The 11,573-nt window shown below is 48.2% G+C and overlaps 1 protein-coding gene across 1 annotated transcript in view; it reads left to right on the top strand.

Annotated features, from left to right (window-relative positions):
- Nucleotides 1-10,096, top strand: part of CD99 (CD99 molecule (Xg blood group)) — a 51,937-nt gene extending 41,841 nt beyond the window's left edge. Inside the window, exons 8-10 of the mRNA XM_032267803.1 lie at nt 198-248; nt 3,292-3,405; nt 9,478-10,096. Of these exons, the coding sequence (XP_032123694.1) occupies nt 198-248; nt 3,292-3,405; nt 9,478-9,494 (182 nt within the window). The 3' untranslated portion in view covers nt 9,495-10,096. The remainder of the gene's footprint in view (nt 1-197; nt 249-3,291; nt 3,406-9,477) is intronic.
- The last annotated feature ends 1,477 nt before the right edge of the window (nt 10,097-11,573 follow it).

Genomic DNA, 11,573 nt, shown 5'->3' with positions numbered 1-11,573 from the left:
GGCAGGACCCCCACTCTGTAGCTGGGTAACACACACCCCCATAGAGTATAACGACCCCTACTCTGTAGCTGTGTAACACGCACCCCATAGAAGAAGAAGCAGGACCGCAGCCTCTTTCCAGCCCTGGCTGTGTGTTTCTCTCTGACCCCAAGCCTTCCCGGTGCAGATTGTCAGCAGGTGTTGCTTTTGTCTTGCAGGAACAGCAGGTGGTCATGGCGGAGGGAGCCAGGGGAAAGAAGGGGAGCAGGGTAGGTGCCCCTGGTTTCTGCCTTCTTTCTTCTTGTCTCTCCTACGTGGTGTTGAGAAGGGGAAGCAGAATGTCTGAGAGCAGACGGGCTGCGTGGGCATCGGCCTCCTGAAGGTACTGGCGGCAGGCACGGGTGTTCTGTGCCAAGCACTCCCCTGATGACGTGGCCGCACAGGTCCCCCCAGCAAACCAGCCCAGCTCTAGGTGCCCAAGTGAGCCAGATTTTCAATTGCGTCACCTGCTCCCACGATGCCCTGGCTGGCCATCTGACGCTCAGCCTTGTCCTTGTGATTAGTAAGGACCCACACTCATCCTAGGGATGGGAGATGTGAGACACCCTCTCCTGGGTTGCACTGGGTCCTCGAGAACGCCAGTGACCAGGTGGGAGGTGGAGATGGGGGTCGCTCCCATACTGGCTGTAAGAGGCATTGTGTTCTCCATGGCAGTGCCAGGGAGGTATCTCCTGCCTCCTTTTTCATAACCCTTTCCCTTAGATGGGACAAGAACATGACAGAAAGAATTGCCTTTATAGCTGCAAAGAAAAAAAATGAGGTCAGAAAGAGACAGAAAGAGAGAAGTAGGCAGGAAGAATAAAAGGAAGGAAGGAAGGAAAGATGGAAGGAGGGATGGAGAGAAGGAGGAAGGAAGGGAGGGAGGAAGGAAGGAAGGAAAAGAGGGAGGGAAAGAAGGAAGGAAGGAAGTCGGAAAGGGAGAAACAGAAGAAAAGGAAGGAAAAGGGGAAAGAGAGGAAGAGAGACGAGAGAGGGAGGGGCGTGGACAGTAGCTTTGTATTTGAGTAAATCGTGCCTAAAATTTTCAGGGACTTTGCATCCAACAAAATCTCTAGTTTTAAGCAACGTCCTGGGCAGAAGAGATACTAATTTGGCCAAAGACTTTAACACCTGTGTGCCATTTGAATCAGCGTTAAAATGCGGATTCTTAAAATACCCAACGAATGTTTTTGGAAAAAGAAAAATGCCCAAAGCAAGGTAGTCTACCCTTGCTTTGGGTATTTGTTAATTTTACAGATACAGTTCTTGGATTCTAGGCTTTCTTTGAAGAGGTAGTAATCTGTCTGTAGCTCTCACCTAGGACTGCAAAGGTCACGGAAAACAGTAGCTAAGAAAACATACGTCAGGCATGTTTATTTCAGGCTGTCATTCTTGGCCTTCTAGAGAGTTAATGTTTAATTTGTCACTTCATCAGGGAGGGGTAGTTAGGTTGGAAAAATCTTTCCATGACTGTTTTCTGCACACATTGAAGACTGGTCGATTGAAGACACTGCCCACAGGCCATGTTCCTGGAAGTCAGACAATTCTCCTGCCTCTTGTGGAGGGCGGAGAAGATTCTGTCTGGAGAAGGGGCCTCTAAAGCTCACATGTGGCATATGGAATTAAGAACCTCTTCATTGGCCGGATGTGGTGGCTCACACCTGCCATCTCAGCACTTTGGGAGGCTGAGTTGTGAGGATCACTTGAGGTCAAGAGTTCGAGACCAGCCTGGCTAACATGGCGAAACCCCGTCTTTATTAAAAATACAAAAATCAGCCAGGGGTGGTGGCGTGCTCCTGTAATCCCAGCTACTTGGGAGACACAAGGATCACTTGAACCCAGGAGGCAGAGGCTCCAGTGAGCTGAAATAATGCCACTGCACCCCAGCCTGGGTGACAGCTTGGGGTAAGACTCCATTAAAAAAAAAAATGAGCCAGGCATGGTGGTACACAGCTGTAATCCCAGCTACTTGGGAAGTTGAGGCAAGAGAATAGCTTGAACCTGGGAGGCAGAGGTTGCAGTGAGCCAAGATTGGACCACTGCACTCCAGCCTGGGTGACAGAGCAAGACTCAGTCTCCCAAAAACAAAACAAAAAACAATTATTGCTGGAATGACATTTAAAAAATAGGCTGGGTGTGGTGGCTCATGCATGTAATCCCAGCATTTTGGGAGACCGAGGCAGGCAGGTTGCTTTAGGCTGGGAGTTCGAGATCAGACTGGGCAACATAGCAAGACCCCAGTTCTACAAATCACAATAATTAGCCAGGCATGGTGGTGCACACCTGTAGTCCCAGCTACCCGGAAGGTTGAAGTGGGAGGATCTCATGAGCCTAGGAGTTTGAGGTTGCGGTGAGCTATGATTGCACAACTGCACTCCAGCCTGTGCGACAGAGCAGGAACCCATCTCAAAATAATAACAATAATAATAATAAAATAGATAGAGGTGGATTTAAAATGTTTGCATGTAAACCCAAAGTCATTTTCGGGGGGTAAAAAAGGAGCATTCTAACGGCACAAAACGTTATCACAATGCAGCAAGCATCGCAGGTCTTTTCTTCATCTCCTGCCCCTACCTGGCTCTCCTCCTGCTTCGATGCCCACCTCTCTCTCTCTTTCTTTCTTTTTTTTTTTTTTTTTTTTTCTTGATGGTGAATTGCCATGTCACCCAGGCTGGAGTGCAGTGGTTCGATCTCGGCTCACTGCAACCTCCAGCTCCCAGCTCCTGGGTTCAGCGATTCTCCTGCCTCAGCCTCCCGAGTAGCTGGGACTACAGGTGCCTGCCACCACGCCTGGCTAATTTTTGTATTTTTAGTAGAGACAGGGTTTCTCCATGTTGGCCAGGCTGGTCTCCAACTCCTGACCTCAGGTGATCCTCCCGCCTTGGCCCCTCAAAGTGCTGGGATGACAGGTGTGAGCCACCGTGCCCGGCCCCAGCTCTCCCTTTCCATATGTCTTCGTCTTTCTTTGTCTCTGCCTTGGTTCTGGCGAGCTTCTGCCCGCACCTCACTAGCCTCTTTTCATGTCTGTTTTCTCTCCGCTGCACTCGGCCCAGGTGTGTCCACCATGAGTGGCGACCGGCGACTGTGCACTGCTTTGAGTCTCCGTGTGCCATTCCCAGCATGCTCCCTTTGCAGATCAGTCAGCTCAGACATCTCACGTGTTTTGAGGTTCTTGGTGCTCTTGGACTGACTGACTGTGCCAGCAAGCACCTGCTGGGATCTCCTCTGCACCTTACGTGTCTCAATCCCAATGCCATGTGCTTCCTCCTGCAGCCGATGCCCCAGGCGTGATCCCCGGGATCGTGGGGGCCATCGTGGTCGCCGTGGCCGGAGCCATCTCCAGCTTCATTGCTTACCAGAAAAAGAAGCTGTGCTTCAAAGAAAACGGTAAGGCTCGCTCAGCTGGCGCCTCTCCTTCATACCTTGCCGATTTGAAATTGTGCTTTCTTTAAAAGGCAGAAGCAAAACTCGGGCTGGCCAGAAACAGGTGCACAATGGCTGATCGTGTGTGAAACCGTGGAAACTCTGGAATCGCACCTTCTGGCTTCGATTCCAGGGCTGTTCTGCCTTGTGTTGTGTTGTGTGAAAATCTGCGAGTTCCTGACTGCCGCAGCGCTTGGGTTTTACATGTGGAAAGTGGGAAACGGTTGGTATACACGCCGCAGAATTGTTGTGAGGGTTAGAGACGACCCTGCAGGAAAGCCTCAACCGGTTGCCCTGCAAAGAGGAAGGCGGAAGACATTTAGCTCCTGTGGTTCCTGCCATGTTATTTACAATTGATGTCATCGTTACGAGGAGAACCGTGCCCACGGGGCCGCCATGGTCCTCTCCCCGCCCAGGAGAATTGAGTTCAAACCCAGCACGGCGGATTCCCTTTCTGTTAGTACTGAAAACCCACAGGTACCTGGGACCTGGGAAGTTGGAGGTCCATTCACGATTGCAATCCTCCTAGGTCAATCGGCAGGCTCCTTGGGACTTTGTATTCGAAAGTCCCTAAATCATTTAGGGTCCGCTGTGAAGTCAGTAAGCGCCGGTTTTTTGAACATAGCTAGCGTGCATGCATCACTGGGCTTTTGGATTTAGGGCGTGCCTTCTCTCTTGCATGACTAAGCAGTGTGGTTTGCAGGGATCCCCTGGACCAGGGATGGCTACTCTTAGTTTTTATTTTTATTTTTTTTTTGACGCAGAGTTTCGCTCTGTTGCCCAGGCTGGAGTGAAGGGGTGCAGTCTCGACTCACTGCAACCTCCACCCGCTGGGTTCAAGTGATTCTCCTGCCTCAGCCTCCCAAGTAGCTGAGATTATAGTTGCCTGCCACCACGCCCAGCTAATTTTTTTGTATTTTGAGTAGAGACAGGGGTCTCACCATGTTGGGCAGGCTGGTCTCAAACTCCTGACCTCAAGTGATCCCCCCGGCTCAGGCTCCCAAAGTGCTGGGATTACAGGTGTGAGCCAGCGCGCCCGGCCCACAGCTACTCTTCTATGGAGGAGCCTCTGGGGTCCCTCAAGCCTCTGGGTGTCTGAACTTCTTAGCCTATTTGGATCTTAAGTCCTTATTCATTCTTGGTCACTGATGCCATCTGCCCGAAGCACTGCTTCTTGAAGATTTTAGTGCGATTCCTCAAAGATTTGAATAGTTGCTGGTGTAGACAAAGTTAGAATGTAGGGGTGGAGTTTCCCCTTAATCTCCCATCATACCCATCATTGACATCCACAAACATTATTTATATAGTGAAACCGACAGTCCTGAACAGCATTAGGATCTCAAGACTTTAAATGAGCTGCTTGCTTGCTGTGGGGTTTTGGGCAGCGCGTGGAAGGTAGTTGCCTCCCACCTGCTGGGCGGACCTGTGGGAAATGGTGTTTTTTTGTTTGTTTGTTTTGAGACAGTCTTACTCTGCCGCCCAGGCTGGAATAGTGCCGCGATCTCGGCTCACTGCAACCTCCGCCTCCTGTGTTCTCCTGCCTCAGGCCCCTGAGTAGCTGGGATTACAGACATGCACCACCATGCCAGACTAATTTTTGTTTTATTTTAGTAGAGATGGAGTTTCGCCATCTTGGTCAGGCTGGTCTCAAACTCCTGACCTCAGGTGATCTGCCCGCCTTGGCCTCCCAAAGTGCTGGGGTTACAGGCGTGAGCCACTGCGCCTGGGTGATGTTTGGTTCATTGAATGGCAGTGTTGAATGGTGACCAAATGGACAGACGAACACATTCAGGGAGATGCCTATAAAAGACCTCCAGTTAGAAGCATGTGGGAAAAAAGCAAACAGCAAACTCTTCTCCCCTCTTGCTTCTTTTACAAATAGCGGAGAGGTTAAAACAGTAGGGATACAATGGAAGGGAGTTTGTGTTTGCTTTTCAAAGACATATGGTTTTGCTTTTTTTCTGAAACTGTGCAAGTCACAGCATGATATTCAACCAGGAGGTGATGAAGGCTTGTTTACCAGAACAGGGTGTGTAATATTCTAGATGTTTTATCTCAAACTCTCCAGCTGTTTTTTTTTTTTTTTTTTTTTTTTTTGAGACGCCCAGGCTGGAGTGCAGTGGTGCGATCTTGGCTCAGTGCAACCTCCATCTTCTGGGTTCAAGCAATTCTACTGCCACCACCTCCTGAGTAGCTGGAATTACAGGTGCACATCACCACACCTGGCTAATTTTTGTATTTTTAGTGGAAACGGGTTTCGACATGTTGGCCACACTGGTGTTGAACTCCTGACCTCAGGTGATCCACCCACCTTGGCTTCCCAAAGTGCTGGGATTATAGGCATGAGTCACCGTGCCCAGCCTCTGGCTATTTTTCAGAATCCCAGACTATTGTTGAACACTTGGCATTAAACTACAAAATCTCTGATGGATGATTCTCTGAAAATCTTTGGGTCAGCCCAAATTGGATTCACAAGTTGCAAAGGATTTTTATTACCTTGTGCGTGGGATTCATAGGAACTTTTGAGATCTTGTAATGCTATTTCATATTCACAGTCTGTATTAGGCCGTTTTCATACTGCTATAAAGAACTGCCTAAGATTGGGTAATTTATGAAGGCAAGAGGTTTACCGGACTCACAGCTCAGCATGGCTGGGGAGGCCTCAGGAAACTTACAGTCATGGCGGAAGGGAGAGGGGGTGGAAGGCACCTTCTTCACACAGCAGCAGGAAGGAGAATGAACACAGGAGGAACTGCCAAACACAAAACCATCAGATCTCCTGTGAACTCACTCGTTACCATGAGAACAGCGTGGGGGAACCTCTGCCACGATTCACTGACCTCCACCTGGTCTCTGCCTTGACACGTGGAGGTCATGAGAGATTTCAATTCAAGATGAGATTTGGGTGGGGACACAGAGCCTCACCATATCACATTCTAGGACACACAAACTTGGGAAAGCATTCAGGAGGCTTAGCAGACTTGATTTTGTGAAAAATTTAGAAATAAGAGTTGGGAAAACGAAAAACAATTTGTCTTCACCTTATCCACCCCCAACCGCCATCCCTGGGTGCCGATCTTGGGTGGAAGCATTACCTTTCTTCATTTGTTGCAGGAGCTGGGGCAGGCACAAAACATGAAAGCTCTCACTGGGTGGGAACAGTTTCCCTAGATTTTCCAAGAATGAAAGCAAATGTAATCCCAGCACTTTGGGAGGCCAAGGAAGGAGGATTGCTTGAGCGCCCAGGAGTTGGAGATCAGCCTGGGTGACATAGTGAAACCTCATCTCTACAAAAAATGTAAAAAATTAGCTGGGAGTGCTTGTGTGTGCTGGCGGTCCAAACTACTCAAGAGACCGAGACGGGAGGATTGCTTGAGCCCAGGAATTGGAGGCTGCACTGATCCATGATTGCACCACTGCACTCCAGCTTGGGCGACAGACGGAGACCCTGTCTCTAGATATAAAAATATCTATATCTATATCTATATAGATATAGATATAGATATTTTTAAGCATCCGTTCTGAAGAATTGGCTCAGGGTAGTCCGAGACTCACCTTATGCTGCTGAGACGTCAGGCTCATTTCCTTCTAATATTTTCCCTAAGTCTTTTATTCTGATGCCAAATTAACAGAAGGTCCAACTTTTCAATTCCTGGTTTGCTTTCTCCTTGTCCTGGGATGGATTTTCTCGGCCTTTTGTAAATGTACAAAACAAAAGGCCAAAAAGAAAATGAAAAAGCATAACAAGAGAAGCAAGTTTGGTGCTTCAGACTTCTGTGATTAGGCCCTTTGTTCTTACTGTACCATATCAAATCCCGTATAATGGGAGATACGCCTCACGTTATGTCAGAAAGAAAACAAGGTGCAGTTCTAGAAATACCAGGACCCTACCTCAAAAGAGGATCTCCCCAACTGCTTCCACGCCCATCTTGCTTTTTATACCTAAATTATAAAATGAGTTTAAACCGTGTCATCTCCGTGACACAGTTTCGTTAGTAGACATAGAATTGAGATGTTGGATCAGAGTATCTGGAAAACAAAAGATGTCAGACTGCTCAGCCTCTGTGGCAGCGTTGCATTATGGGTTTCATTGCTGGGATGGTGATTTTGAGATGTGGCAGCCCCGTAGGTTCAAGGGGAGCTTGGAGATGTCATAAGACGGATGTGAGTATAGCATGCCCTGGTCCTTCAAGAAACCAGGCACAGTTTTGGGGATACCCTTATTCTACAAGACAGGTCCATCTTCCCAGACTGTGTCATTGGATTGAAATTTGTGCTGTTTGTTGAATTTTCATTAAAATGATTCTCAGGCAAGCGGGTAGATATCTTGAGTCTTCTGTATCTTTCCAAGGAGGAGATGCCTTCATCGAATATTGTGTCTTGATAATAGATTTACCGAGAAGCTTTGCAGTGTTCAGTTTTGGGGCACGCAGATGAGAAACACCCACACCTTGTGGAATCACATGCCTCTCTCTGTTATAGAGTGGTGTAAAAGTAACTGCTGTTTATGACATTAAAAGTAATAGCAACATAGCAAGACCCGTATCTACAAAAAATGTAAAAAAGTTATCTGAGTGTGGTGGCTCCCTGCTAATTTTTGTACAGTTTTTTGTAGAGACAGTCTTGCTATGTTGCCATTACTGTTAATAGCAAAGACCACAGTTACTTTTGCGTAAATCTCCCTTCCTCCTTTACCAATCTGAGTTTGTGGTGCTGGGGCTTCTCCTGGTCTTTGCCCACGTGATATGGAGGGGCCTATTTAAGCTGCTTCTCCCGTGCACTCCGGCTTTGCGACTGTGCGTCTGGGTGTGTTGGCTGCACCCAGGACCTGGCTCAGGCCACTAACCGCATGGAGCGCGACTGCTTCCCACAAGGCCCAGCTTCCCACGGTTGGCACGGAGTGTTGAGGACGCTGTGCGTTGAGCATGCTGGCTGGTTCTCCTGCTCTGTTTACCAGGGTCCCCAGCTCACAGTGGGTCTCTTCAGGCTTTGGCAAGGTGGGCTATCGGCTCTCCGTGCCTCCTCCTTTCCCTTTCTTCTTCCCCGCCTTTCTTCCTCCTCCTTTCTTCTTTCCGTTTCTTCTTGCCCGCCTCTCTTCCCTCCCCCCTCCTTTCTTTCCCCACCTCCTTCTTTTCCCTCTTCCTTCCCGGCTTTTCTCTTGCTTCCTTTGCCCTCATCTCTCCCTCTCCCTTCCTTTTCATTTTTTCTGGAACTCCCCTCTTTTCCTCCCTCCCTCCCTTTCTTCCATGCATCCTTCTTTTCCTCCTTTTTTCCCTTCTTTCTCTCTTCCTTTTCTCTATCTTTTCCTTTCTTCTGTTTTCTTCTTACATACATCTTTCTCTCTTCCTTCTTTCTTTCCTTCCATCCCTCCCTGCCTTCCTTTTTCCTCCCTCCATCCTTCCCTTTTCCTCCCTCCATCCCTCCCTTCTTTCCTGCCTTCCTTTCTGTTTTTTTCTCTCTGTCCTTCCTATCTCTCTTCATGCCTCTCTCCTTTTCTTACATCGCTCTTTCCTTCGTTCCTCTCTCCCTCCTTCCCTCTTTCTTTTCTTCCTTCCTTTCCTTCCTCCTTCCTTTCCTCCTTCCCTCTCTTCCTTCATCCATCTCTTCCTTCCTTCCCATCTTTGTTAATTTGTTTTCTTTCTTTCTTTCTCCTTCCTCCTTCACTTCTTCCTCCCTTCCTTCCTCCTTCCTTCCATGACTCCCCATTTCCCTTTTTCCGACCTCCTGACCGCCTCCTTCCCTTCCTCTCTTTCTGCCTCCGTCCCTTCCTTCCTTCATCGCTCCTTCCTTCCTCCCTCCCACCCTCCCTGTTCCCTGCCTTCCTCTGCCTCTCCCTCCACTCCCTAATGTCGGTTCCCACTTCCCACTGACCCACTTTGAGCCTCTATCCCTTTATCTCCTCGCTCAGAGCAGCTCTTTCTAACACCTCCCTGCTGCTGCGGGTGGAGGGGGGACCCCAGCGCACAGCAGAAGCAGACCCAGTGCCAGTTTATGTTTTTATTATTATTTTTTGTCTCTTTGAACCTCCCATTTCAGATGAGCTGAAGACCTAGGGGTGAGCAGAGAGCGCAGCCCAGGCCTGCAGAGCGCCCTGACCGCACTTGTTTATCTGCTAAGACGCAGCCTTAAAGCAAAGCCTTCCATCGCCGCTGCCCTCGCCCCGCGGGCAGGCGACCACCATGATGGGATTCTCGCTCACGTGGCAGGTTGCCTGCCTGCAGCTCCATGGGCTTTTCCTTTCTTGATGCATAGAGGCTCACTACATCAAATCTTATTATAGTTCTGCACAGGAGCTTCAGAAAATGAAGAGAAACGCAGATGTTTTCTTTTAAACTTAAAATCGAATAGAAACAGGGCAGTGACTTCCATGTTTTATGACTTTTGTCCCCAAGTCCATCCCTGCCAAAGGAACACGCTGGGAACCGGGCTGGGCACCCTCTTCCCCACAATGTCCTACGTGAAGCTCACTCACGTCATAAGGATTGGACCTTCCAGGCTACGTGTGGGTTTTTAAATCTTCCACCTTTTCAGCCCTTGCCTTTTTAGGCTGCATTCTCGCTCTGTCTCCCATGAAGCCGATCTTAACTCTTTCTGTGATCAGCGCTGCAAACAGGTGCACATCTCGGTTCCTAGAAACACAAAATTCTTACGTTTAGGAATGAGCTAAAATTCTCAGGATCTTCACACTCTAAGGCCTGTTGGGAATTGGTGGGCGGTCAGGTCCCTATTCTCACATCTGCGCAGGGAGCCTCTGTGGGCCTCCTCCTCGGATCCTCCCGTATCCCTGAAACACGCACATTGTACCTGGATTTTCCTCCCATCTGCAAATTCCACCAACTTGTTTTTCCGTGTAATCTTTTACTTTTCTTATTTTTTTCCTTTCTTCTTTTTCTTCTATTTATTTTACTTATTTCGTTATATGTTATTCTTTTTCTTCTTACTTTTCTTCGGTTTTTTTTTTTTTTTTTTCTTTTTTTTGAGATGGAGCTTCGCTTTGTTGCCCAGGCTGGAGTGCAGTAGGATGATCTTAGCTCACTGCAGACTCCGCCTCCTGGGTTCAAGTGATTCTCCTGCCTCAGCCTCCGTTGTTGCTGGGACTATGGGCGTGTGCCATCATGCCCGGCTGATTTTTGTATTTTTAGTACAGACAGGGTTTCACCATGTTGGCCAGGCTGACCTTGAACTCCTGACCTCAGATGATCTGCCTGCCTCAGCCTCTCAAAGCGCTGGGATTACAGATGTGAGCCACCACACCTGGCCCTTTTCTTTTTCTTATTTCTTTTACTTTTCTTGTTTCTTATTTTTTTCTTTTTCTCTTATTTTTTCTTGTTTTCCTTTTTATTTTCTTTTACTTTTCTTTTTTTACTTTTATTTCTTCTCCGTTTTTCATTTTTTCTTTTCCTATTTCTTTGAGTTTTTTCTTTTTTTTATGGTTCTTTTACTTCTTTCTTATTTATTTTGCTTTTCTTATTTGCCGTCTTGTGGAAATGAGGCACAGCCTCCCTTATGGTTGAGCTGTAGTTCTAGCTATGCATGGATGGTTTGATCCTCCTGTGCTGGGGCACTGTGTGGTATGGGGGCACAGAACCCTGACCCACATGGCTGTGGTCACCTTCACACAGTGGTCACCTTTACGGCCCCCACTCTTTGAAGGATGTCTCCCAAGGTGTTTCAGCTCTTATGCAGTGAAAGCTGCCTCCCAATGACGGCAGTACTGAGTCCAGAATGTCCTGTGTTTCCCAGAGTGTCTGTCCTAAGACAGCTTAAACATTAGCCACTGCTGGACAGTGATCCTCAGGGATATGGTCTCAGGACTGGCCCCAATGCATGGTGTCTGTGTGTAAACACACATTCACAAAGCACAGGGACCCATTAAAGCCATATTCCTTTGCTTAACGGTTCTACAGAAGGTTTCTAGCCTGAAAGAAAAGCACCACAAGCTGTTTGTAGTTGACTTGTCAGATGTGGCAGGCTTGGTCTAACTTTCGATGGGAAGGGTGTGTGGGTAGAGGTGTATGGAGCATCTCCTGAGACCATTTCTCCTCCTGAGAGGTCCGTGATGTTGGAGCATTTGCCACAAATGGACTTTGCCCTTGTGAGACTTTACACTTTTCCCCTCCCTCCCTCCCTCC

This window comes from Sapajus apella, unplaced genomic scaffold, assembly GCF_009761245.1.
Source record: "Sapajus apella isolate SASKATOON/1434 unplaced genomic scaffold, GSC_monkey_1.0 scaffold172, whole genome shotgun sequence".
In the NCBI taxonomy this organism is placed as follows: Eukaryota; Metazoa; Chordata; class Mammalia; order Primates; family Cebidae; genus Sapajus; species Sapajus apella.
The sequence above is the reverse complement of the archived record's forward strand: the minus strand, read 5'-3'. Positions and strand labels throughout refer to the sequence as shown.